The sequence below is a fragment of the Scyliorhinus canicula genome, chromosome 21 (assembly GCF_902713615.1).
Source record: "Scyliorhinus canicula chromosome 21, sScyCan1.1, whole genome shotgun sequence".
Taxonomy (NCBI): Eukaryota; Metazoa; Chordata; class Chondrichthyes; order Carcharhiniformes; family Scyliorhinidae; genus Scyliorhinus; species Scyliorhinus canicula.
In genome coordinates, this window is record NC_052166.1 from 65,540,598 (window position 1) to 65,568,370 (window position 27,773).

General features: G+C 51.8%; 1 protein-coding gene across 4 annotated transcripts in view; it reads right to left on the reverse strand.

Annotated features, from left to right (window-relative positions):
• Positions 1–27,773, reverse strand: part of nup214 (nucleoporin 214) — a 138,613-nt gene that overhangs the window by 108,305 nt on the left and 2,535 nt on the right. For all 4 annotated transcript variants that reach the window (XM_038781704.1, XM_038781703.1, XM_038781701.1 and 1 more), the window contains exons 2-9: positions 25,459–25,654; positions 23,385–23,536; positions 20,649–20,841; positions 16,847–16,917; positions 14,178–14,241; positions 11,203–11,306; positions 8,539–8,645; positions 5,823–5,889 (exon numbers count right to left, since the gene is read on the reverse strand). In XM_038781704.1, coding sequence (XP_038637632.1) covers positions 5,823–5,889; positions 8,539–8,645; positions 11,203–11,306; positions 14,178–14,241; positions 16,847–16,917; positions 20,649–20,841; positions 23,385–23,536; positions 25,459–25,654 — 954 coding nt within the window. The remainder of the gene's footprint in view (positions 1–5,822; positions 5,890–8,538; positions 8,646–11,202; positions 11,307–14,177; positions 14,242–16,846; positions 16,918–20,648; positions 20,842–23,384; positions 23,537–25,458; positions 25,655–27,773) is intronic.

The window sequence follows — 27,773 nt, forward strand, 5'->3', positions numbered from 1 at the left end:
GCACGGTAGCACAGTGGGTAGCACTGTTGCTTCACGGCTCCAGGGTCCCGGGTTCGATTCCCGGCTTGGATCACTGTTTGTGTTGAGTTGGAGTCTGCACGTTCTCCGTGTCTGTGGGGGTTTCCTCCGGGTGCTCCGGTTTCCTCCCACAAGTCCCGAAAGACGTGCTGTTAGGTAATTTGGACATTGAATTCTCCCTCTGTGTATCTGAACAGGCGGCGTAATATAGCAACTAGGAGATTTTCGCAGTAAATTCATTACATTGTTAATGTAAGCCTACTTGTGACAATAAAGATTGCGACGCTTCCTCAAAATCCCCTCCTCCGGGACATCCGCATACCTCCTGTCCACCCTTACTATTTCTTCCACCAGCCTCTCCCTCTCCCTGTGCCCCCGAATGGATATCAGCTCCCCTCTAACCACTGCCTTCAGCGCTTCCCAAACCACCCCAACTTGCATACCTCCGTTATCGCTGGCTTCCAAATACCCCTCTATACCCCTACGGACCCGCCCACATACTTCCTCCTCTGCCAGAAGCCCCACATCTAACCTCCACAGCGGGCGCTGATCCGTCCCCTCCCCCAGCTCCAGGTCCACCGAATGCGGAGCATGGTCATGGACTATCGCCCAATACTCCGCCCCCACCACCCAGGCCCGTTCCCCACGGTGGCAGACCCCCCCCCCCACCTTCCCCTTTACCATCCGTTCCCCTACGGCCCCTCCAGCAGCAACCCGCTACCCCCCACTCCCCCTCCAGGCTAGGGCCCCCTTGGCTGTGTAACCCCTACCATTGTACTTCTGTAAGTACACCGTCTCCTGCTGACCCCGGCTGCTCCCGCCATCCCGACGACCCCCCCCCCCCACCCCCCCCCCCCCCCCCCCCCCTCCCGATGCAACACAACCACCATCCCCCCCTCCCAGTGCCGGCCCCGCCCACTACTCCTCCAGCGCAGGAAGAAAGCCCGCGCTTCCATCCCAAACCCCGCCCCCTCCCCCGACCCAACACGCGGGAAAAAGACGGGCACATGACCCAGCTGGACCGCGAACAGATCCCCAACCCTCCACCAGTGAAAAAACGAAAAAGCACCCAAATAAATAAATAACAGCCCCAAAAAGCAGAACAGCAAAAAGGCAACATCAAACACAGCCAATAAAATCGAAAGGTTACCAAGGAGGACAGAGCCTCCGGACTATGTACATCATTCCCCAGCCCCCCATTCCTCAGTTCGAGTCCAACGTCTCTGCCTGGACAAAGGCCCAGGCCTCCTCCGGAGAGTCAAAATAGAGCTGGCGATCCTTGTAAGTGACCCAGAGGCGAGCCGGCTGTAGCAGGCCAAACTTCACCCCCTTCCTGTGAAGCACTCCCTTCGCCAATTGAAACCAGCCCTTCTCTTCGCCACCTCCGCGCTCCAGTCCTGATAGATCCTGATCTCTGCATTCTCCCACTTGCTGCTCCTTTCCTTCTTCACCCATCTCAGCACGCACTCACGGTCAACGAAGCAGTGAAAGCGGACCAGCACCGCCCTAGGCGGCTCGTTCGGCCTGGGCTTCCTCAACAGCATTCGATGGGCCCCCTCCAGCTCCCAGGGTCCTTGGAACGACCCCGCGTCCATTAACGAGTTCAGCATCACAACCACGTAGGCCCCCAAATCCAAACCTTCCAGCCCCTCCGGGAGGCCCAGAATCCACAGGTTCTTCCGACGGGAGCGGTTCTCCATCTCCTCCATCCCTGCCAACCATTTCTTGTGAAGCGCCTCGTGCGACTCCACCTTCACTGCCAGGCCCAGGAGTTCGTCCTCGCTCTCCGAGGCCTTTTGCCGTAGCTCTCGGATCTCTGCACCCTGAGCCGTCTGAGTCGCCAGGAGCTTGTCCAGCGAGGCCTTAAACGGTTCCAGGATCTCAGCCTTCAGCTCTCTGAAGCAGCAATGGAGCAGCTCCTGCTGCTCCTGCGCCCACTGCTGCCGGTTCCCCGCCCGCCGCCATCTTGTTTTTCCTGCCTCACACCTTTCTCTGCTCCAAAGCCGATTTTTTGACCGCACCACTCCTAGTCCAGTCCATCCACCGGCAGATAAGCGCAGTGGATGTGTTCCCACCCGGGGAAAAGTCTAACCAGCACCGCTGTGGGCCCTTAAAACCGCCCAAAAGACTAAAAATAGCGGGAGCTACCGAACGTGCGGCTTAGCTCCACATCACCGCAACCGGAAGTCCCGATTAAAATTATTTTTGTAGGATTTATTAGTGACTATCGCACATTAATGGCACCTTGCATTGCTTTTCCCCCAACCAGTCAAGTCTTTTCATAAAGTTAAAGATCTCTTGCACGCCATCAGCCTTTTCGTTTATTTTTTTGTGTACAAATTTAGAGCACCCAATTAATTTTTTCCAATGAAGGGGCAATTTAGCATGGCCAATTCACCAGCCCTGCACATCTTCTGGGTTGTGGGAGTGAAACCCATGCAAACACGGGGAGAATGTGCAAACTCCACACAGTGACCCAGAGCCGGGTCGAACCTGGGACCTCGGCGCCGTGAGGCAGCTGTGCTAACCGCTGCACCATGGTGCTGCCCTCGCCTTTTCGTTTCTAAAACAAAAACAGAGCCCCAAGCCCGATAAATTGTGACCCACCGGCTCTGCTATCATCCTTGCACCTTCTCCAGTGCCTCTCCATCCTTCCTGTAAAAGGGAAGGCTGTCCACACAGTAGGATTTAAAAAGAGCAGGAACCGGACCTGCGAGGAGCATCTCTACTCCGGCACCGAGCGGAGTTTGCAAAACAATCCAGGACGGGTGGCACATGAAAATGCTACGTTAAGTGGCTGGCAGGTAACTGCTAATTTGTATTACTCAAATCCAAATTACTTTCACATCAAAGGTTAAAAAGGAGAAATATTTTACAGATTAATAAAACTGAACACCGGCTGGAAACGTTTTTTAAAATAATTACATAAAATGGAGAGGCAGGGCCAGGCGATGTGCTTTACCTGCATGTTGTGGGAGCTGGTGGACCCCATTGTGAGTCCCAGTGCACGCATATGTAGCAAGTTGGTTGCTATGGGGCAGCACGGTGGCACAGTGGTTAGCATTGCTGCCTACGGCGCTGAGGACCCGGGTTCGAATCCCGGCTCTGGGTCACTGTCCGTATGGAGTTTGCACATTCTCCCCGTGTCTGCGTGGGTTTCGTCCCCACAACCCAATAGGTGGATAGGTGGATTGGCCACGCTAAATCGCCCCTTAATTGAAAAAGGTAATTGGGTACTCTAAATCTTTTTTTAAAAGTTGGTTGCTCGAGGAACTTCGGGTGAGTTAATGAGCTGGAGTCTGAGCTTCAGACGCTGCGACACATCAGTGAGGGGGAGAGTTACCTAGATGTTGTGTTTCAGGAGGCAGTCACACTCCTCAGCCTTGAAATCAACCAGTGGTCAGGGACAAGAGGGCGCGACTATGAGTGAGGCAGGGAGAGGGATTCAAGAGTTAAGGCTGCAGGAGTCTTGGCTCTGGTCCAACAGGTTTGAGATTCTTGTTGCCTGTGTGGGAAAGAGCAGGGACTGTGGGGAGGATGAGCAAACCACCCACAGTACCGAGGTACATGCAGCCAATAAAGTGGGGGGGAAGAGAAGAGAAATATATTCGTAATTGGGGATAGTAATTGGACCCGGCTCCGTTAAGTTGAACTTTATACGCCTGGTGGGCAGATCTATCGACGTCAGAAGACTTCCCCTATCGTTGGCAGGTCGGGTGCAGGCGGTTAAGATGCAGAGGTGTTTATTTTTATTTCAGTGCTTGCTTACCAGTCTTTTTACCGAAATAGTTCTTTATGAGTGAATAGGTTGGTTTTGTCGTTTGTGGGGGCAGGTAAGGTGGCAAGGATTAGGAGAACGGCCCTTCAGAGCGGGCGAATCGGGAGGGATTTGACCCTTCCGAACCAGTTATACTATTATTGGGCGGCGAACGTGGAGAAGGCGCGGGTGTGGAGCAGGGAGACAAAGGCTTTGTGGGTGAGGATGGAGGCAGGCTCTTGCAGCGGGTCGGGGGTTGCGGACGTTGGCGCCGTTCCCATTTGCCCAAGGGAAGTGCTCGGGGAGTCCTGTGGTGGTGGCCACGCTAAAAATATGCAGGCAATTTCGGCAGCACTTCAGATTAGGGATAGGGTCGAAGTTGATGCCGATCTGATGGAACCATGGGTTTGAGCCAGAGAGGATAGATGAGAGGTTTCGGGGATAGGGGGGAAGCAACGGTTGATAGAGATAAAGGACTTGTTTTTGGAAGGGAGGTTTGCAAGTTTGGAGAAGTTGGAGGGAACAGTTTAGGGTCCCACGTAGGAAGGGTTTCAGGTATATGTAGGTATCTGTGGGATTTAGCAAAAAAGGTTTTTCCAGCCTTTCTGGTGACACCACCTCCTCATTGCTGGGGGGGGGTCATCTCGGCAATCTATGGGAGAATTCTGGAGGAGGTGAGGCATCCCTAGAGGGGGTGATGGCTAAATGAGACCTGGGGATGGCGTGTAGAAGGGGATGTGGTGTGAGGTGCTGCGGAGGGTGATTGCCTCAACCTCATGTGTATTGCTGGATCTGATGCAGCTAAAGGCAGAACACCTGAGTGCACCTGACGAGGTTAAGGATGAGCCAGCTGTTTGAGGGGGTGGAGGATATTTGAGAGTGGTGCGAGAGGGGCCCAGCCAATCATGTACTGATGTTCTGGTCCTGCCCGAAGTTGGGGGAATTTTAGAGGTAGTTCTTCAGCACCATGTTGGCGTTCTTGCACGTCGATTTCGAGCTCAGTCCCCTATGGGCCATATTCAGACTTGCAAACGGGAGGGGAGGCAGATGTTTTAGCCTTCCTGTTGTTGATCACTCGCAGGCGGGTTCTGAGGGGGTGGAGGTCAGCTTCTCCACCCTGTACCTCGGTGTGGCTGGGGGATTTGATTGAGTTCTTGCACTTAGATGGGGTTTGTTTATATTACATTTTGGGGAGCTGGTTGCTGTCAACTGCTAGGGGTGTGGGGGGAGGACGAGGTGGGGAGGGTTCAGGGGTTAGTGTTGGGTTTATTTTGTTTGGTAATGTTATGCGTGTTAAATGTAAAAATGTTAACATTTTAATAAAAAATACTTAACAAAAAGAAAGTAAAATGGGAATCGTATAATTAGAGTCATAGGCACTGTTCTGTGAGACCAGGATCGAGAATCACAAAGGTTGTGTTGCTGACCTAGTGCTAGGGTTTGGGAGATCTCATCTGGCCTGCAAAGGAACGTGGGGTGGAAGGGTAAAGATCAAATTTCTGTGGTCCATGTGGGTAGCAATGATACAGGGAGGGCAAGGTTAGAAATTCTGCAGAGCGGATGAGGGTAGCAAGGGGCCAAATTAAAAAGCAGAACCAAAAAAGGTAATAATCTCTGGATTGCTACCCGAGCCATGAGCTAATTGGCACAGGGTCAAGAAGATTAAAGAGGTAAATATGTGGCTCAAAGGTTGGTGTGGGAGAAATGGGTTTGAATTCATGGGACTAGGAAAAGAGGGAGTTGTTCCGTTGGGACAGGCTCCACCTGAATCATGTGTGGATCAGTATCTTGGCCAAACCACAGCAGAACTTAAGAACTAGGAGCTGGCAATTCAGCCTCTCGCCAGTCAATACGATCATGACTGGTCACCTCCCCGCCTCAACTCCACTTTCCTGCCCGTTCTCCATCAGCCCCACAACCCAAAGATGTGCAGGGTAGGTGGATTGGCCACGCTAAATTGCCCCTTAAATGGGGGGGGGGAGGGGGGGGAACAATTGGGCACTTTAAATTTTTTGTTTTAAATGCCTTTGGCGATCAGTGGTGTTACCTTGTCTGGTTGACGAGCAACAACGCTGACTTCAATGGATGCTGCTGAAGAGGCCAATAGCATATCCCTGTAAATGACAATAGCACAAATTGGATACAGCAGATAGTCAGCATCGCAAAACCAAATTCTAGACAGTCAGCCTCAAAACTTCATTGTCTTTTACTCTGTGAATGGTCTTGTACCCTCAGCATGAACTATTGCTTTAATTAACAACTGCGAGTTTAGACCACGTTCATTAATAGTACACAACACACACACAAGCAGTGAGCATATGCTAATGTTGTTGAATTTGTTAAACACAGCTCAGTAACTCGCTCGCAATGTAATTGCAGGTGAGATTAACACGACACCTTCGGTACATTCGCTGTGAATTTGTTTTTGATGAGGCAGACTGGATTATTCACAGGGCAAATGAAGTACAGATTAATCAAACTGGGAAACGGATTTCACACAAGAGTTGATCAATATTCTATTGGACATACGATTGGGTCCCATCCGGTACATGCCGCCTGGTCCATTGTTTAAAAAAATCCTCTGTTCACCTTTTGTGATCTCAAAATGCTTCACGGGTGCTTTGCCGCCAATGAACTATTTCCCTGTTGAAATGTATGAACTGTAGCAGCCAATTTACACACCCCAAACTCTCACAATGATATAATACCAGATGGACTGTTTTAGTGATGTTGATTGAGGGTTGAGCCAGGGAGAGCCCCCCAGTTCCTCCTCAATGCAATGCTTTGGGATATTTTACATTGCGTAGAGAGGGCAGCGATCTTTTTGGAAGAAAGCACCTCCAACTGTACAGAGCTTCCTTCGTACTGCGCCTGAAGTGGCAGGTTCAATTCCACACTTAGCCCAGAGGGGGGAGCCCAAACATCACAACCTTCTGGCTGTAAAATGAGTGCGTTACCCGCTGAAACACAGCTGTCTGGCAGCATTTGTGAATGAAAATCGTTTATTGCCACAAGTAGGCTTCAAATGAAGTTACTGTGAAAAGCACCTAGTCGCCACATTCCGGCGCCTGTGCAGGGAGGCTGGTACGGGAATTGAACCCGCGCTGCTGGCCCGGGTCTGCTTTACAAGCCAGCTATTTACCCTACTGTGCTAAACCAGCTCCTGTGGCGAGAGAAACAGAGTTAACATCGAGTCTATGTGTCTGCCCAGGTAATTATTCAATTCCCTTTTGAAACCTCCAATTGAATCGCCTTCCGCCACACTCTCAGCCAGTTCTTTCCTGACCCTGACCACTAACTTCGTGAAAAGATTTTCCTCATATTGTCTTTGGTTCTTTTGCCAATCATTTTAAATTGGTGACCTCTGGTTGCACTAATGGGAACAATTTCTCTCCATCTGCTCTTCCCAGGCACTTTATGATTTTGAAAACTTCTATTAAATCTCCTCTCAACCGTCTCGCCACCGAGGACAGGCCCAACTTCTCCAATCAATGTAAGTGAAGACCCACATCCCCGTAACCATTGCACCCATGTCAATGCCTTTCACTCCTTTCTGAGGTCGCGGGGAGGAGAGCAGGAGGTCACGGGGGGGGGTGAGTAGGACCCACGGGGGTCGTGGGTGGGGGGGTCGCCACCTAACCTGCACATCTTTGGGTTGTGGGGGGAGACCCACGCAGACATGGGGAGAATGTGCAAACTCCGCACGGAGAGTGGGCCCCGGGGTTGTGATCTAACCCGGGCCCTCGGTGCTGTGAGGCAGCAGTGCTAACCACTGCGCCACCCATCGAACCATTAGTTTGTAGAGTTTCATCACATCGTCCTTGTTTTCATAGGGCGGCACAGTAGCACGGTGGTTAGAACTTTTGCTTCACAGCGCCAGGGTCCAATTCCCGCTTGGGTCACTGTCTGCGCGGAGTCTGCACATTCTCCCCGTGTCTGCGTGGGTTTCCTCCAGGTGCCAAGGTTTCCTCACAAAATTCCCGAAAGATACGTTTGTTAGGTTAATTGGACATTTTGAATTCTCCCTCTGTGTACCCGAACAGGCGCCGGAATGTGGCGACTAGGGGATTTTCACAGTGTTAATGTAAACCTACTTGTGACAATAATAACATTATCATATTCTATTTATAAAGCCCAGGATTGAGTTTGTCTTTTTAGCTGCCTTCTCAACCTGCCCTTCCACCTTCAACAATTTGTGCACCCACACCCCCAGGTCCCCCTGTTCCTGCACTATCTCAGAACCGTACCATTTATTTAATGTGGTCTTTCGCCATTCTTCCTACCCAAGTGTATCAGTGCGCACTGCCACCCATTCAACCAGTCGGTGTTCTCTTGTAGTCTATCACTGTCGTGTTCACAGTTCCCAGATGATAATCAAGAGGCTGTTTAGCACACTGAGCTAAATCGCTGGCTTTAAAAGCAGACCCAGGCAGGCCAGCAGCGCGGGTTCGATTCCCGTACCAGCCTCCCCGAACAGGCGCCGGAATGTGGCGACTAGGGGCTTTTCACAGTAACTTCATTGAAGCCTACTCGTGACAATAAGCGAATTTCATTTCATTTCAGTGCCTGTACATGTGGATGTCAAGGGGTGAGAGTCAAGCTCCGTTGTTATGCTCCCAGTGAAAAAGGAAACTATTTAGGGACAAGTGAACTGCATGTATCCCAGGTTTATGGACAAATAATCTCAACAACAAGGTGCGATTTACACCCGGTTTTGCCGTTTAGTGAGCACGCTGTGAATGAAAGCTGTATTCTTAACGCACCAGTTCTCTATGTAGTGCAGGTAGTAATGGTGCTGTCTCTCCGTAGATACTCCAAAGCACAGGTCGTTAAAATTGAAGAACTGGTCCTCTCGCTTCTCATCCTTTTTCTGGAAGAAAAATGTCATTTGTTCTCCTATGGCAATATTTTCACACTGAACTGTATTCATGACGCTGCAAGATATTAACATTCAATTGCACGAGACATTTCAGGTTGACAATGGTGACACACAGTCAATTCTTCAAAGAAAAGTCACCGATAGATTAACATGCACACTCCTTGTTACACAGCCACCTCCACGGGGAATAGACTAATTGCAGCCTTAACCCTCACCGCCTCGGAAAACCTGGCCCGTTTCTCATTTCCCTGCGAACATTCTTCCAGGGTTTCCACAATGAACCAGGTGGTTAAAGAAAAAACAGGCCTGCGTTCATATAGCACCTTTCATGATCTTTCTCTACAGGAGCAGGTCGGACGCTAGTTTTGCGCATGTGCACCGATGATCGGGTACGCATGCGCAGTGCGGCCGAGTTTTTAAAAATCTGTTCCTGGCCATTTTGAAGGCCGCTCGTGGCATTATTAAAAGCCGGCTGCTGCGGCTGTTACGCGCGATCAGGAGCGCCGCGACGGACGACTCCGCGACACCCGCCCGTGACCTACCCGCGGGTCGCGCCCCCGAGTATGGCAGTGCCTGGTCTACAAGGTGTACTGCAGACACTCACCTAGGCTCCTCAGGTAGCACCTTCCAACCCCACGGCCACTACTACCTAACAAGACAAGGGCAGTAGATGCATCGGAAAATCAGCTCCCGCAGGTTCGCCTCCCAAGCCACTCACCGCCCTGACCAGAAACTATATCACTGTTCCAGCACTGTCATTGGGTCAAAATCCTGGAACTCACTTCCTACCAGCAATGTGGGATTGCAGCCGTTCAAGGCAGGAGCTCACCGCCAGCTTCTCAAGTGCAATTACGGATGGGCAACAAACGCTGACCAAGCCAACACTTCCCAGAAAATAATAAAGAAAAATATTCCAAGCTGCTTTAAACAACTTACAGCCAATTGCCATCCACAGTTTATTTAGTTTAGGATCAATCAGTGCTTTGGTATAAAGGACTATATCTTTTTTTAAACTAACATAGATTAAGGGGTGTGAAATGAATATAGAAATTGTTATATATTATATTTCCTATTTGTAGCAGTAACATTGTTGGAAACCCTGGTTTGAAATACATACAGACTGTGTCTACTGAAGCTGTCATTAAGAAGTCGTAAAAGAGGGGTCATCATCTATTCCAACTCTTTATTTGGAATATTGTTATGATTTAAGAGATTCCCTGGAGAGTTAATAATGTTGAGGGATTGTATTTAGTCCAAACTAAGCAGGTTGTGGAACTTAGTGGGATACAGGTGGTGTAATTAATGGGAGGTTCCAGGTCTGTCTGTAGTTTTGCAGTTCGCCATAAGGTTTGAGTCTGACAAGGCAGAAGGATTTTAAGTTGAACAGCAGTTTTGCCAAATGCTGTTAGGTTGGGAAATGTACTGTATCTGCACTTGAAAGGAAGTCTCTCCAAAGGTCTCTACACAGATAAGTAAGTAACCTATTTTGTTAACTTTATTGATAAGCAGCATTTGAACTGTATTGGCTCGCTAAGTTCAAGTTTTTCCCTTTAAGAACTGTTTAACTGAAAATTCTAAATGATAAATGCAAAGTGGGGCTGGTTTAGCACAGTGTGCTAAACAGCTGGCTTGTAATGCAGAACAATGCCAGCAGCGCGGGTTCAATTCCCGTGCCAGCCTCCCCAAAAAGGTGTCGGAATGTGGCGACTAGGGGCTTTTCACAGTAACTTCATTGAAGCCGACTTGTGACAATAAGTTATTATTATTATTATTATTATTATTAAGTGTGGGTCAGCCTGTATTTGCGTTAAATTCTCTGGAATGGGGCCTGAACCCACAGCCTCTGACGCTGCTAGATGGGCAAATAACATACATTCGCGCAGTGCAATTAACATTGTAAAACGTGTGAGGGCGTCATGTCAGAGGATTATACATGTAGGTTCGAGACTTTGCCAGAAAAAAGAAACAGAGCTTCCCAGCAGAGCCGACTTCCACATTGCTGGATGAGGTGCTGACGACAGGGGGACTGGAGAAGGGGGTAGTATCAGTGGTTTACGGGGCTATTTTGGAGGAGAAGGCGCCGCTAGAAGGGATCAAGGCAAAGTGGGGGGAAGAGTTGGGAGAGGGTATGGAGGAGGGGTTCTGGTGTGAGGTGCTCCGGAGGGTGAACGCCTCCACCTCGTGTGCGAGGTTGGGGCTGATACAGCTGAAGGTGGTGTATAGAGCACACGTTACAAGGGCGAGGATGAGCCGGCTCTTTGAGGGGCTTTGTATGTGTTAATGGTGACTCTGGGCGATTCCTGATTCCTCTTTGTCATTTGTTTATGTTAACATGTGGGCCAATGTCTGGGGTTTGGTGTGAGGATGGGATTGTTGTTATTGATATGGGGATTGACATTACATTCGTTACTGATTATTGCTGCGTGTAAATTTGGGAGAAAATGTGAAAAAGGAAAATAAAAAATTATATATATTTTTTAAATGTCAGAGGATGAGACACGTGACGTGTTGTGAAAATTCAAAGCACGTCCAAAGGCAGAGGGCTTACCGCCAGGGAAAGGATCACGAGCTCGGGTGGACTCTCCAGTGATCCGTCTGCAGCCACATAAACCACAGCGAAAACGTACGTACTGATCCAGCAGATATCCAACACTGTCAAAGGAAAAGACACAATCTTAGCATCAATCAAACACAGTACCAGCTGTAAACAAAATCCAACACTTGGAACGTCAAAACAGTCCAGATGCAGGAATGTCAATGTCCCGTTATGCAAGCCGGTTTAATTAAAAGCAACTGTTTTGTTTTTCAGTGAAAGTGCTATTTGAGGGCAGCACGGTGGCCTAGTGGTTAGCACTGCTGCCTACAGCGCTGAAGACCCGGGTTCAATCCCGGCTCTGGGTCACTGTCCGTGTGGAGTTTGCACATTCTCCCCGTATCTGTGTGGGTTTAGCCCCCACAACCCAAAGATGTGCAGGGAGGGTGGATTGGCCACGCTAAATTGCCCCTTAATTGGAATAAAAAAAGAATGCACTATTTGGAATGCCCAGATCCGAACTCAAGACTTCAGCTACGGGAGAGGGGCAATACCTCTGGCGGCACAAAATGCAAGCTGCCCTGGTACAGACGTGTGCGCACACAAGGTGACTAACTGCACGGTGCTGAGGACCCGGGTTCGATCCCTGCCCCGGGTCACTGTCCGTGGGGAGTTTGCACATTCTCCCCATGTCTGCGTGGGTTTCACCCCCACAATCTACAAAGATGTGTAGGGTAGGTGGATTGGCCATGCTAAATTGCCCCTTAATTGGAAAAAAAACTTGGCGAGCACTGGTGTCAGAACGCTCCCCCCCCCAAACCAATTCAGCCTTGACCTGTGAACTTTTCCCCAATTTGCACCATTCCGACAATGGCCGGAACGGGCTTCATGAAAGCGGTGACAAAGTCCTCCTGAAAGGCAGGTTTGTTCTTTTGTTTCTGCTGTTGGGAAATCAAAGCCACAACAAAAAGATTGAAAACTGAAAACTGTGGTAATCGGAACCCAGGAGGCCATTCGGCCCCTCGGGCCTGCTCCGCCATTCAATACCGATCGAGTCCTCGACTCCACCTTGCTGTCAGCCTACAAAAACACAGCAAGTCTCGTCCATCTGCCGAACTGAGCCTTAAATACATTCATTCGCCCGGACTCCACTACTCTCTGGGGGAGAAAATTCCACAGAACAATGCTAGCTCGTCAGAGAGAAAACAGAAGGTCCGAATCTCTTATCCTTAAACTGCGTCCCCTGGTTCCAGTCTCTGCCAGAATTGGAAACACCTTCTCTGTATCCACACTGTTAAAAGCCTCAAAACCTTCTACATTTCAATGTGGAAACCTCTCATCCTTCTGAGCTCCAGTGGATGGGCCCAACGTATTAAACTTTGGATAATGCCCCAATTTAAATCCCTGCAGGCTTTAATCTAATCACTACATGTCTTTAAACTGCCCATTATAAGGATTCAACCTGACAGAGCATGTTCTTCCACACCCAGTAACTCAGTCACTCTCCAGTTCAGTGATGCCCCATTTCATTGTTTACGGAGCTCAATGCAGCATCTTATGGGGCTGGTTTAGCTCAGTGGGCTAGACAGCTGGTTTGTGATGTCGGAACAAGGCCAGCAGCGCGGGTTCAATTCCCGTACCCGCTAAGAATTATCCCTCCGTGTACCCGAACAGGCGCCAGAATGTGGCGACTAGGGGATTTTCACAGTAACTTCATTGCAGTGTTAATGTAAGCCTACCTGGATGAGCACTTGACACGTCTTAACATTCAAGGCTACGGGGCCAAGTGCTGGCAAATGGGGTTGGTTAGGTAGGCAGGTCAGGTGTCAGTGCAGACTCGATGGGCCGAAGGGTCTCGTCTGCTCTGTGCAATTCTGTGATTGGTTATAGACACAGTTAGTGGGGTGCTGGTTTCAAATTTAAACGATAGAAGGTGAGGCCCAATTTCCCAGCCCTCTCATTCCTCGCCCCCCCCCCCCCCCCCCACTCCCCCTCCAGAGGGAATAATCCTCAATCCCACCCTCACTAAGGGGTGGATTGCCATTTGGCACGATCCTGGCACCGTGCCCATTGTAGAGGCCAGCTGGATAAGACAGACAGACATTCTTCGCTGGCATTCTGGAAATCAGACTCGGATCAAGGATATCGTGAGGACGTCCTGCCGAGTGAGTTGCTGCCTGAAACTGCCAGGCCCAGCCTGGTCATTAACCTGTCCTCACGTTAAGATCACTACAACTGGCCCAAGTTAGGAAGGAGGGGAAAACGTGCAGAAGGTATAAGAAGGTTCCCAATCCTAGCTGTATTCCAGTGTGCCTGCACACAGCTCCAATCGCTTACCCGAGTTGTGATGCAAACAACACCATAGCCACCAGTTTCAATCGATCCCACCAGGTTGTACATTGCACAAAGCCCAGCGACTCTTTTTTTTTAAGTGGTCTTGTTGGCCTGAGAATACGATTCCGAGGATGGTAGGAGCAGCACCCCATTTCGAGCCAGCTAGTTTGGCAATAAAGTTGTTTGTGGACTTGACCTTGTCTGCAGTTGTTTATAGATATTCCCGGGAGGTCAGTATCCTGTTTAAGGTCACTCTGAGGTAGTTTGGGAGTTGGGTGGTGCTTTAACTTGTAGCCATTCATTTGAATGTTAAACTGTTTATTGGTCTTTGCATTGTAACGGTGGACTAAGCTGGATACTGTTTTGGCAGCGTTTGGCTTGAGACGCCGTGCGTTGCAGTACGGGGGGGGCGGGCAAGTTCAGGAGGAGGCCAGTGTGCCAAACGGTGTCGTAGAAGCTAAGAAACTGCAAAAATGGTTCAACCCCTGTCTGCCACCAGAGGTCCCCAGAGTCTGCATTCTGTCACAATGCTGAGAGTCCGACACTGAATTAACAGCGACAGTATTTTGGAAACAAATGATGAAGGAAATGTAAACTAAACAGTAGTTTTAAAGTGACAATTTCCAGTGCCTGGAGTCTCACACATACATCCCTACCTTTAACCGGATTTTCCGAAGTGTAGAAAGGTGGAAATGGGATGACCTTCTTTTCTTGTAGAACCTACAGAAAAGAACTTGCAGCATGATCACGTTTAAAAGCTAAAACAAGAAACTCATGTTACAGCCTCTGAATTTAACAAGATCATAGCCGATCTTCCACTTCAACTGTACCTGCTCACAAAATTCCCACTGGCCTCTGTTCCCAAGCCATCGACCGAACCCCCCACACCCGTGTCCTCCTGTTATTCCACCCCGCGACCTCCACCTCGCCCCCGACCCCCCGCTCGCCCCCGTGACCTCCACCTCGCCCCTGCGACGACCTGCTCTCCCACCGACCCCCCCCGCTCGCCACCCTGCAAACCCCCGCTCGCCCTCCCGCTCGCCCCCCCGCGACCTCCCGCTCGCCCCCCCGCGGCCTCCCGCTCGCCCCCCCGCGGCCTCCCGCTCGCCCCCCCGCGGCCTCCCGCTCGCCCCCCCGCGGCCTCCCCCGCCACCTCCCGCTCACCCCCCCCGCCGCCTCCCGCTCGCCCCCCCGCCGCCTCCCGCTCGCCCCCCCGCGGCCTCCCGCTCGCCCCCCCGCGGCCTCCCGCTCGCCCCCCCGTGGCCTCCCCCGCCACCTCCCGCTCGCCCCCCCCGCCACCTCCCGCTCGCCCCCCGCCACCTCCCGCTCGCCCCCCCGCCACCTCCCGCCGCGCCCCCACCGCCACCCTCCCCGCTCTGCCGCCCCCCGGCCACCTCCCGCTCGCCGACACCCCCGACCGCCACCTCCCGCTCCCCGACCCCCGCCACCTCCCGCTCGCCCCCCCGCCACCTCCCGCCTCCGCACCCCCCCGCCACCTCCCGCTCGCCCCCCGCCACCTCCCCTCGCCCCCCCCCACCTCCCGCTCGCCCCCCCCGCCACCTCCCGCTCGCCCCCCCGCCACCTCCCGCTCGCCCCCCCGCCACCTCCCGCTCGCCCCCCCGCCACCTCCCGCTCGCCCCCCCGCCAACCCCGCTCGCCCCCCCGCCGCCACCTCCCGCTCGCCCCCCGCCACCGCCCGCTCGCCCCCCGCCACCTCCCGCTCGCCCCCCCGCCCCCCCGCAACCTCCCGCTCGCCCCCCCGCAACCTCCCGCTCGCCCCCCGCAACCTCCCGCTCGCCCCCCCGCAACCTCCCGCTCGCCCCCCCGCAACTCCCGCTCGCAACCTCCCGCTCGCCCCCCCGCAACCTCCCGCTCGCCCCCCCGCAACCTCACCGCTCGCCCCCCCCGCAACCTCCCGCTCGCCCCCCCCCCCAGCAACCTCCCGCTCGCCCCCCCCGCAACCTCCCGCTCGCCCCCCCCGCAACCGTCCCGCTCGCCCCCCGCAACCTCCCGCTCCGCCCCCCCGCAACCCCCCGCTCGCCCCCCCCCGCAACCTCCCGCTCGCCCCCTCGCAACCTCCCGCTCGCCCCACCCGCAACCTCCCGCTCGCCCCCCCGCAACCTCCCGCTCGCCCCCCCCGCAACCTCCCTCTCGCCCCCCGCAACCTCCCGCTCGCCCCCCCTGCAACCTCCCGCTCGCCCCTCGCAACCTCCCGCTCGCCCCCCGCAACCTCCCGCTCGCCCCCCCGCAACCTCCCGCTCGCCCCCCCGCAACCTCCCGCTCGCCCCCCCGCAACGTCCCCCCACGACCTCCCGCTCGCCCCCCGCGACCTCCTACTCGCCCCGCCCATGCAACCTCCTGCTCTCTCCCCCCCCCCCCCCCCAACCTCCTCCTCTTTGGGTTAGAGAATTCCAAAGATAAGAGAGAACTCCTTGATTCTCAGATGGAACCGAAGGGATTCTGCTCTTGGGAGCACAAACAACTGATTGGTTCACGAGTGACAGGACGGTCCAGCTTGGGGACATTATATCGGGCACCATCAAACTGCACCAACAGCACTGAGGGCAGCCGACAGTTCTTACTGAATGGCAGGGATTTCATACCATGGGACAGGTCAAAGGGCTGGCGAGTAGCTAAATCCTTTCAGCTCAGCTCCTGGCTGAAATGTTTACGGAGATAAACACTGAAGAGCAGTGTGTTGCTCACTGGAGCCACTGTAACACCCGGAAAATGGAACGCCAGTTTTGAATTGATCCAGAGCCCCTCCCATCCATTGGAGCGCTCAGGCTTACCAACAACTTGCATTTATATAGCGCCTTTAGCAGAGTAAAACGTACCAAGGTGCTTCACAGCATTTATCAGAATAAAACATTCTTCCCCCCCCCCCCCCCCAACCAAGCTACACGCAACAGGGCAGGTCCCATTGTTGTTGAGGACTGTCGTAAAATAGACAAGAGCGAGTTGGAGAGGTTAATGTTGGGATCGCCGAAGCTTCGGGCCCAGGAAGCTGGAGGCCTTGTGCTAAAATGGAGCGATTAATATCAGTGACAGTGGATTGGAGGAGCACAGACACCCGAGGGTTTGGGGCTGGGAGAAATCGCTGGCTTTGAAAGCCGACCAAGACAGGCCAGCAGCACGGTTCAATTCCCGTACCAGCCTCCCCGAACAGGCGCCGGAATGTGGCGACTACGGGCTTTTCACAGTAACTGCATTTGAAGCCTACTGGTGACAATAAGCGATTTTCATTTCATTTGTTTCAAATTGCAAAGAACAGCACAAAAATCGTGGGATTTGGAAAAAACGCTAAAAAGCCACTGGAACTTACCGGTGAATACTGAACCACTGTCCCATTCTGTCGACCTGCGGCCAGCTGCTTACCTTTCGGACTCCAGCACACTGAAGGGGGTGGAGGCGGAGAGAGAACATGTTAAACTTCCAGGGATAGTTTACTTCCTCAGCCCAGCCACCCATTTCTCAATAGCAAACCTCCAAGAGAGCAGGAGGAGAGGGAAGGAGAGGAGAGTGTCTGCTAGAGGGAAGGGGAGGAGAGGAGAGGAGAGTGTCTGCTAGAGGGAAGGGGAGGAGAGGAGAAGAGAGTGTCTGCTAGAGGGAAGGGGAGGAGAGGAGAGTGTCTGCTAGAGGGAAGGGGAGGAGAAGAGAGTGTCTGCTAGAGGAGAGGGAACGGGAGGAGAAGAGAGTGTCTGCTAGAGGGAAGGGGAGGAGAGGAGAGTGTCTGCTAGAGGGAAGTGGAGGAGAAGAGTGTCTGCTAGAGGAGAGGGAAGGGGAGAAGAGAGTGTCTGCTAGAGGGAAGGGGAGGAGAGGAGAGGAGAGTGTCTGCTAGAGGAGAGGGAAGGGGAGGAGAGGAGAGTGTCTGCTAGAGGGAAGGGGAGGAGAGGAGAGTGTCTGCTAGAGGAGAGGGAAGGGGAGGAGAGTGTCTGCTAGAGGGAAGGGGAGGAGAGGAGAGTGTCTGCTAGAGGGAAGGGGAGGAGAGGAGAGGAGAGTGTCTGCTGGAGGTGAGGGAAGGGGAGGAGAAGAGAGTGTCTGCTAGAGGGAAAGGGAGGAGAAGAGAGTGTCTGCTAGAGGAGCGGGAAAGGGAGGAGAAGAGAGTGTCTGTTAGAGGGAAGGGGAGGAGAGGAGAGGAGAGTGTCTGCTAGAGGAGAGGGAAGGGGAGGAGAGGAGAGTGTCTGCTAGAGGAGAGGGAAGGGGAGGAGAGGAGAGTGTCTGCTAGAGGAGAGGGAACGGGAGGAGAAGAGAGTGTCTGCTAGAGGGAAGATGAGGAGAGGAGAGTGTCTGCTAGAGGGAAGTGGAGGAGAAGAGTGTCTGCTAGAGGAGAGGGAAGGGGAGAAGAGAGTGTCTGCTAGAGGGAAGGGGAGGAGAGGAGAGGAGAGTGTCTGCTAGAGGAGAGGGAAGGGGAGGAGAGTGTCTGCTAGAGGGAAGGGGAGGAGAGGAGAGTGTCTGCTAGAGGGAAGGGGAGGAGAGGAGAGGAGAGTGTCTGCTGGAGGTGAGGGAAGGGGAGGAGAAGAGAGTGTCTGCTAGAGGGAAAGGGAGGAGAAGAGAGTGTCTGCTAGAGGAGCGGGAAAGGGAGGAGAAGAGAGTGTCTGTTAGAGGGAAGGGGAGGAGAGGAGAGGAGAGTGTCTGCTAGAGGAGAGGGAAGGGGAGGAGAGGAGAGTGTCTGCTAGAGGAGAGGGAAGGGGAGGAGAGGAGAGTGTCTGCTAGAGGAGAGGGAAGGGGAGGAGAGGAGAGTGTCTGCTAGAGGAGAGGGAAGGGGAGGAGAGGAGAGTGTCTGCTAGAGGGAAGGGGAGGAGAGGAGAGTGTCTGCTAGAGGGAAGGGGAGGAGAGGAGAGTGTCTGCTAGAGGGAAGGGGAGGAGAGGAGAGTGTCTGCTAGAGGAGAGGGAAGGGGAGGAGAGGAGAGTGTCTGCTAGAGGGAAGGGGAGGAGAGGGGAGAGGAGAGTGTCTGCTAGAGGAGAGGGAAGGGGAGGAGAGGAGAGTGTCTGCTAGAGGGAAGGGGAGGAGAGGAGAGTGTCTGCTAGAGGGAAGGGGAGGAGAGGAGAGTGTCTGCTAGAGGGAAGGGGAGGAGAGGAGAGTGTCTGCTAGAGGGAAGGGGAGGAGAGGAGAGTGTCTGCTAGAGGGAAGGGGAGGAGAGGAGAGTGTCTGCTAGAGGGAAGGGGAGGAGAGGAGAGTGTCTGCTAGAGGGAAGGGGAGGAGAGGAGAGGAGAGTGTCTGCTAGAGGAGAGGGGAAGGGGAGGAGAGGAGAGTGTCTGCTAGAGGGAAGGGGAGGAGAGGAGAGGAGAGTGTCTGCTAGAGGAGAGGGAAGGGGAGGAGAAGAGAGTGTCTGCTAGAGGGAAGGGGAGGAGAGGAGAGGAGAGTGTCTGCTAGAGGAAGGGGAGGAGAGGAGAGGAGAGTGTCTGCTAGAGGAGAGGGAAGGGGAGGAGAGGAGAGTGTCTGCTAGAGGGAAGGGGAGGAGAGGAGAGGAGAGTGTCTGCTAGAGGAGAGGGAAGGGGAGGAGAGGAGAGTGTCTGCTAGAGGGAAGGGGAGGAGAGGAGAGTGTCTGCTAGAGGAGAGGGAAGGGGAGGAGAGGAGAGTGTCTGCTAGAGGGAAGGGGAGGAGAGGAGAGTGTCTGCTAGAGGGAAGGGGAGGAGAAGAGAGTGTCTGCTAGAGGAGCGGGAAAGGGAGGAGAAGAGAGTGTCTGCTAGAGGAGAGGGAAGGGGAGGAGAGGAGAGTGTCTGCTAGAGGAGAGGGAAGGGGAGGAGAGGAGAGTGTCTGCTAGAGGAGAGGGAAGGGGAGGAGAGGAGAGTGTCTGCTAGAGGAGAGGGAAGGGGAGGAGAGGAGAGTGTCTGCTCCAACAGGCCGTGTCACAGACTGGCTTTTCTTTAATTTGTTAATGCAATGTGAGCATGACTGGCAAGGCCAGCACTTACTGCCCATCCCTCAATTGCCATCGAGAGCAGTTAAGACTCATCCCCATTGCCGAGAGTTTAGTTAAATGTATCCAAACCACGCTTGACCATTCTTCAAGGATGCAACTGGCAGCATTGACGAGGGGAGCCAGTGGATCTGGCTTATTTAAACTTTCAGAGGCTTTCAACAACGACCCACATAAGAGATTAGCGTGTGAAATTAAATCGCATGGGATTAGGGGTAGGGTATGGAGATGGATAGAAAACCGGTTGGCAGGCACGAAAGAGTAGAAATGAACAGGCTTTGCAAAGCTGGGTGGGAGGGTGAGCTGTGAGGAGGATGCAGAGATACTTCAGTGTGACGTGGACAAGTTGAGTGTGTGGGCAAATGAATGGTGGATGAAATATAATGTGGATAAATCTGGTATCCACTTTGTCATGAAAGTGGGAAAGCAGATTATTGATAAATGGCCATAAGTTAGGAGAGGGGAATGTGCAACGAGACCTGGGTGTCCTTGTACACCTGTCACTGAAGGTAAGCATGCAGGTACAGCAGGCGGTAAAGAAGGCAAATGGTATGTTGGCCTTCATTGCAAGAGGATTCGAGTACAGGAGCAGGGATGTGTTGCTGCAATTATACAGGGCCTTGGTGAGGCCACACCTGGAATATTGCATGTCGTTTTGGCCTCCTTATCAGAGGGAGGATATTCTTGCTCCAGAGGAAGCGAAGGTTTGCCAGACGAGCTTGAAGCTGTGGGCAGCAGACAGCTTTTAATCCAGGAAAAAAATTAGGTAGGTAGGTGGTTGGGGAGGGACGGGGAAGGAGAAGTAAATGGGACTAGAAGTCACTCTGGTTTCTCACTTCTCAGATACCCTGTTCAACCAGGGCATCGTGACAATATCGGGAACAAAGGAGAAACGGTCCCACACACAAGTAACCTGCAAAGCATCGCCCAAGATCAACAGTCATGAGTGCCAGCACCCATTTTCTCTAGCACAATCGGCCCAAATATTTATTTTAATACTAGCCAAAGGTTTATTGCAGATTTGCGAGCAGTGAACCCAAAGTGGGTGAGGTACTTAGGCAGCACAACTCTGCAGAAAACAAACAGGAAGACACCCCTCATAGCCCCAGTAGATAATGACACAAGCCATGGCCTATAAATGACACAATGGGATCAGTACAATTCATGCCTACGCCCAAGTCCTTGTGCAGGAGCGATACGTACGTGAAGTAATCGCAGCTGTAGGTGGAAGGCAGGCATGCTGCTTAATGATGTCAGTCACTTCTAATATGGTCAAGCTGCCATCCGACTGGCAGAGGGCCAGGATACTGCTCACTGCGGGGTTCCACTTCAAATCCAGTACCGTGCATTTGGTTTCCGGCTTGTAATACAGAAACGGTCGCTTCTGCTGCTTCTCCTGCAACAAGAGCTTGCATTTATTCACAGCCCAAAACATATTCCAACGCAGGCCTGTAATCAGACCAAACGCAACACCGGACAACACAAGGCGACTCAGGGCAGACAGACGAGGTCTCAATGGTGTTATCTTCAATAAAGTTAGGCGGAGTTTAGAACTGGAGCTGATCTTTATTCAGCCTAACATTTATTTGCAGAGGGAAACATTACAAGCATGTATCTCCCAACTCAGCCACACTTTGGTGTCAGTAAGTGTCTCTTTATTAGTGAAGTGAACCCCCCCCCCCCCCCTTATTATTCTCCACCAGCAAATAATTCCACATTGAGCAGCTGTAACATGGCCAGTGATTAAAATCGGGAATGCTCAACAGGAAGGATAGGAGGTTCAGGGGGAGCAGGGAAATTTGGAGGACTGAAGGAGATTGTGGAGCTAGGAAATGGTGAGACCGTGGAAGGATTGGAACACAAGAATTGGAATTTCAAATAAGTCATTCATTAATATCAATTCTGTATTAATAGACTCCATTAAATAATCTCTCCTTCATTCTCCACCCACTCGGTGAGGATGTTGAATAGAACATAGGAAATAGGAGCAGGTGATTCGGCCCTCTGAGGCACTCCGCCATTCGTTGTGATCGTGACTGATCATCCAACTCAATTGCCCAATCCCAGTTTCTCCCAATATCCTTTGATCCCCTTTGCCCCAAGTGCTTTATCCTTTTTTTTTAAATTTAAAGTATCCAATTCATTTTTTTTACCAATTAAGGGGCAATTTAGCGTGACCAATCCGCCTACCCTGCACATCTTTGGGTTGTGGGGGTGAGACCCACGCAGACACGGGGAGAATGTGCAAACTCCTCATAGACAGTGACCCAGGGCCGGGATCGAACCCAGGCTAACCACTGCGCCCCGTGCCACCCTGTCAAGTGCTATATCTAACTGCTTCTTGAAAACATGCAATGTTTTGACCTCAACCTCCTATGGTGATGAATTCCACAGGCCGACCACTCTGGGTGAAGAAATGTCTCCTAATCTCTGCCCTAAATGGTCTACCCCGTGACCTCAGACTGTGACCCTGGCTCTGGACACACCCACCATCGGGAACATCCTTCCTCCATCCACCCTGTCCAGTCCTGTTAGAATTTTATAGGATTCTATGAGATTCCCTCTCATGCTTCTGAATTCCAGTGAATACAATCCTAACCAACTCAATCTCTCCTCATAACGTCAGTTCCCCTCCATCCCAGGAATCAGTCTGGTAAACCTTCGCTAGTGCAGCGAAGAACATCCTTCCTCAGATAAGGAGACCAAAACTGCCCACAATATTCCAGGTGTGACCTCACCAAGGCCCTGTATAATAGCAGCAAGACATCCCTGCTCCTGTACTTGAATCCCCTCGCAATGAAGGCCATTTGCCTTCTTTACCGCCTGCTGCATCTGCATACCTATCTTCAGTGACTGGCGTACGAGGACACCCAGGTCTTGTTGCACGTTCCCCTCTCCTGATTTATGGCCATTCAAATAATAGGCTGCCTTCTATCTCATAACAATGTCATCAAACACACAAAAAGAATAAAATGATATATTTGATTTAGTTAGAAGAGACAGGAACACTTTGTAAATGCCAAATGTTCTCCAGTCTAAAAGCAAACAAACTTTGGCTTATAGGGACGGGAAGAGGCCATTCAGCCCCTCAAGCCCTGATCTGTATCTCAACTCCACCTACTCACTTTAGCTCCATTACACTTAATCTCCTTGCCTAAACAACATTTATAATTTTAAACTGCCCCTCAGTTTCATGGGGAAGAGAGAGCTGGGTGATTCTCCTTCCTCAGTCCTGACAAACACCCACTGTACTGTTAGGGAGGAGGGTTCCAGGATTTTGACCCAGCGACAGTGAAGGATCGGCCAATATATTTCCATGTCAGGATGGTGAATGACTTGGAGGGCAACTTGCAGGTGGTGGTTGTGGTGAATGTGATTCACACTATATATAGTTGTCAATATCACTCCATGTATATATGTTCGTTATCTACCCATTGTAAGTGCAGTTGCACTATCCGACCACCAGGGGGAGTCGCTCTGGGAGTATGCGAGAGTTTGTACTGGGCTCCTCCTTTGGCTCCGCCCAGGACTCCTCCCCCTGGGACCGATGTATAAAGATCAGTGCCTTAGAGCCAGCCTGCCAGTTCACCTGAAATTCAACGATGAATAGGCTGGCTCTATTGTAAGTGTATTAAAGCCGCTGTTCAGATCCAACTACACGTGTTCGCTGAATTGATGGTTCCATCAGTGGTGTTCTGGGTATCTGCTGCCCTTGTCCTTCGAGGTCGCAGGTTTGGAAAGTGCAGTTGAAATGGTCGTGACTCTTTCAAAAAACCACCTCCTGCACTGTATGATTCAAGTGATATTACTGGATCAGTTAACATCCCATCTATGTGTAAATGGAGATTCCGAGGTGAACTTCACACGAACGGAGAGCAAGTGTTTAAAACACAGCAATGAATCTGAGCTTCACATCATGAGGAGAAAATCAATGCTCACCTTGTTCAAAAACGTTCGTATATCAAAGAAGGCGATGACGAGCCCATACTCCTCTGATGTCATGGCAACAGACAGGGTTAAATCATCACAGCTCAGGGCGATGTGGTGTGCTGGGAGCTTCATAAAAACCGACATGAGAGGGGCACCTTCAACTAGAACAGGAAAGAGAGGTTTAGATACAGACATGTGAAAGGGGACGCAGCAATGCGGATATGTTCTATGCTGCTGGACCCGTGATCCAGACAAACGCTCCCGAGGCACAAGGTCAAATCCCACTTGGGCAGCTGACGTGTGGGTAGAATTTAAATGCAATTAATTTAATAAATCTGGAATTAAATGCATCAATAAGCATCCGACTAGCGGGTTGCTGTAGGAACATATCTGGCTAACTACGAACATCAGGGGAGGAAATCGGCCATCCTTAACTGGGTTAGGGTAAGGCTTGGGATAAGCCGTTCACATGAATCAGCAATGCCGCCGACTCTTATCTGCCCTCAGAAATGGCTGAGTTCTCATTTTAAGATCGTTGTTCCAGCTTTCCTTCTCCAACACGAGGAGATTTCTCTACATTATGCTAACTGAATCTTATTTATCTTTGACACCCAATTGGACCAGCCCTCAAACAAGCCTTGTTTCTGCATTTGTGTACAGTTTGTCCCAGTGCCACTTTAAGGGGCTGGTCTTTGTTTCGTTTGTAGACTCCAGAAGAGGAAAACAGAGGAACTGACCGGCCGGCAGGGACTCAGTATTTAGCACGTTAGCCTTCCAGTCAAAAGTTGCGTGTTCAAGTCCCACCCCAAGTACCTCACACAAAATCGAGGCTAACACGATATTACCTGGACACGGCCATCAGCAAGCCCAGGCACCCGGCCGTTGAAGCTATCGCTCACCCAGACTGTCTGTGGCTTGTGTTCACACCTGGCTACCCCCGGGTCACATGGTGTCTGACTGTTCGCTGGGGATGTGGTGGCGTAGTGGTATTGTCACTGGACTAGCAAACCAGAGACCCAGAGTAATGCTCCGGGGACCCGGGTTCAAATCCCACCACTGCAGATGGCGAAACCCCAGTTAAGGCCACTATTAAAATTCTGGAATTAGAAATCTAACGATGACCATGAAACCATTGACAATTGTCGTAAAAAACCACCTGGTTCACTCATTCCCTTTAGGGAAAGAAATCTGCCGCCCTTACCCAGTCTGGCCTACATGTGACCCCCAGCAATGCGGTTGACTCTTAACTTCCCCCTCAAGGGGTGGGCAATAAATGGCTGGCCCAGCCAGGGACGCCCACGCATGCGCGGATCAGCGACTTTATTGAGACACCGAGGGAGTGGGGTGCAGGTGTGGGAGGAGAGGAGGCACACTCGAGTGGACTATTTGACTGAATAGGTCGTCACAACTGACACTCAACTCAGCGTCTCACCAGTTGTCCATGCATCACAACAGTACGCACCAATGAGAGTCAGTGATTGTTCACCTTCTCACTTTAGGCCCGCAGGCTAAATGCAACCCCTGGTCTTGGGAGCAGACAGGCTGCATATTGTCCAGGGACACAGGAGCTGGCAATCCAGCGAGAGTCAGCGGAATAGGAAGAGGGCAACCGGCTTGTTTTTTGCCACGTTACGAGATTATGGCAAAACCATTCCTTAAAACCACCCACCCACCTCGGCCACACATCCTTTCCCACCTTTGCCGAGCAGGATCTCATTTGAAACCAATCATTGAAACGGCATCTGCTGCTTTTGACAGGAAGAGTGTCCCACACTTCTGCCACCCTGCGTGAAAAAGTGTCTCCCGCGTTCCCGGGCGAATGGCCTGGCTCGAATTTCTCTTCTACTCCCCAAACAGCAGCAGCAGGAACAACTTCTCTAAAAAGCCTAAACACCAGAGTGAAAACCCTCCATGCCCATCGTTACAATCCCAGCTTGTGGACTCTCTCCTTGTCCAGGGAGTTATGCGGGACAGGCAGGAAACCAGAGTTAAGGCCACTATCAGACCAGTCGTTGTTTTATTGAACAGAGCTGGCACGGTGGGTACAATTGGAAGAAGTGACTAGGATGCGAAGTACACCTACTTATTGTGTTAATGCTCCCCTCGTCCTTGTCAGCCATGCTGACGTACTGGCTGCTGATAATCTTCAGGCCACCGTTCCATCCAACAAACACCAGTCCGTAAATGTTGGACACCGTCAGGAGATTAATCCGATCCTTCGGCAAGTCCTGCGGAGACTCAAAGATTCGGATTTTCTTCATCTGGCGGAACTGGAAATTCTGCAGAGGCAAATGACATGGGGCAGCCGTCAAAACTCAGGCTCAGCAATTATTAAACAGCAGCTCTGGAACAAAATTGCAGAAAACTATGGGCAGCACGGCAGCATAGTGGTTAGCACTGTTGCTTCACCGCTCCAGGGTCCCGGGTTCGATTACCGGCTTGGGTCACTGTCTGTGTGGAGTCTGCACGTTCTCCCCGTGTCTGCGTGGGTTTCCTCCGGGTGCTCCGGTTTCCTCCCACAAGTCCCGAAAGACGTGCTGTTAGGTGAATTGGACATTCTGAATTCTCCCTCAGTGTACCCGGACAGGCGCCGGAGTGTGGCAACTAGGGGATTTTCACAGTAACTTCATTGCAATGTTGTCAGCCTACTTGTGACAATAATAAAGATTATTATTAAAACTAACATTCAAAGGACGTCGCCTATACAACCACGAAAGATAAAAACAAAGATAAATACTTGGAAGGGGAAATAATTTGGGAGAATTATGGGAAAGGGAGGGATCTATTGATTGGACTGCTCTTCCAAAGAGCTATCAAAGGCATAAAGGGCTGAATGGCCTCCTTCTGTGCTTAACCATAGCACACCGGTGGGGGGGAAGGGCGAGAGAGCGAGCGAGAGAGACAGACAGAGAGAGACAGACAGACAGACAGACAGACAGACAGACAGACAGACAGAGAGACAGACAGAGAGACAGACAGAGAGACAGACAGAGAGACAGACAGACAGACAGACAGACAGACAGACAGACAGACAGACAGACAGACAGACAGACAGACAGACAGACGACTCTGACCCCATATTTTAGATTCTGGGGAATCGATAGCGTGTCATGGGACAGAGCACAAAAGGCAATCGGGACAATAGCAAAGTAAAGTCCAGCAGGGGAAGAGGCACCAGCCAGCAGAATTCCGGAGCTTGCGGAGTGGGGTTGTTTCTTTTCCTCTGCTTCGTAATAGGCTTAAATTCAGCGGGTTGCCACTTCTGATCTGAGGGTGTAGCCTGGGAGATCAGTGGCAAGAGCTTTGCAGCTAAATATGATCAGGATACCCGGGTGAATCGCCCTCCTCTTCTCAAACCCTGCGATGGGATGTTCCTTCAGCTGTGAAGGTAGGTAGGACCTCAGTTTAAATGGGGCCTTTCCTTGGTCTGTCCGGGTTAGGAATATTAACCTGGGCCCAGTACTGGTGGGTAGTACGACCACAACAGGGCCCCAGGCCAAGGGCGGCACAGCGGTTAGCACTGCTACCTCACAGCGCCAAGGACCCCAGTTCAATTCCGACCTTGGGTGACTGTCTGTGCGGAATCTGCACATTCTCCCCGTGTCTGCGTGCCTTTCCTCCGGATGCTCCAGTTTCTTCCCACAGTCCAAAGATGCGCAGATTAGGTGGATTGGCCGTGCTAAATTGCCCCTTTGTGTCCAGAAGGTTAGTTGGGGTTGCTGGGTTACGGGGATAGGCTCGGGGGCATCGGCCGAGGTAGGGTGCTCTTTCAAAGGGTCGGTACAGACTCGATGGGCTGAATGGCCTCCTTCTGCACTGCAGAGATTCTATGACACAGGCTGCCAGTCGAAGGCATAACGTAGAAGTGACAGATTAAATAAAGACATTGTTTAGCAACAAGCAGCTGACATCTCGAATGCACACCTTGTGTTTAAAGCTGTTTAAGATTCGTCTGGGTCCTCAAGTAGGCCTTGTAGGTGCAGTGGATAGCGAACCTGCCTGTGAGCCAGAACCTCTGGGTACAGCTCCCACCCCGGTTATCTGACGGCAGAGGTTCATAACGTGGCCCAAATAGATCATCAACCTGCAGATGCTCCCAACCTACATCAATGGAAGTTGATAAGAGTGGGAGATTCCTGGTCAGGTACGTGATGGGGGGGAAAAAAAACATGGGAGTCTCTGCCATCACTCTCCATAGCTGCAGGCAACATGTAAAAGTGCACGTTGCCACAGCAACGCAGGCTCCAAGTGAACCGACCACCACTACTGGGAGCAAAGGAAAATGAAACCAAAACTAGTTTAAAATTAACGTGCAATCTGAGCGGGGGAGCAGCTGCAGTTCCCCAACCCAAATATATAGATGCTGGTCCTCCCTGTATAAATGTGAAATGGTGTAGC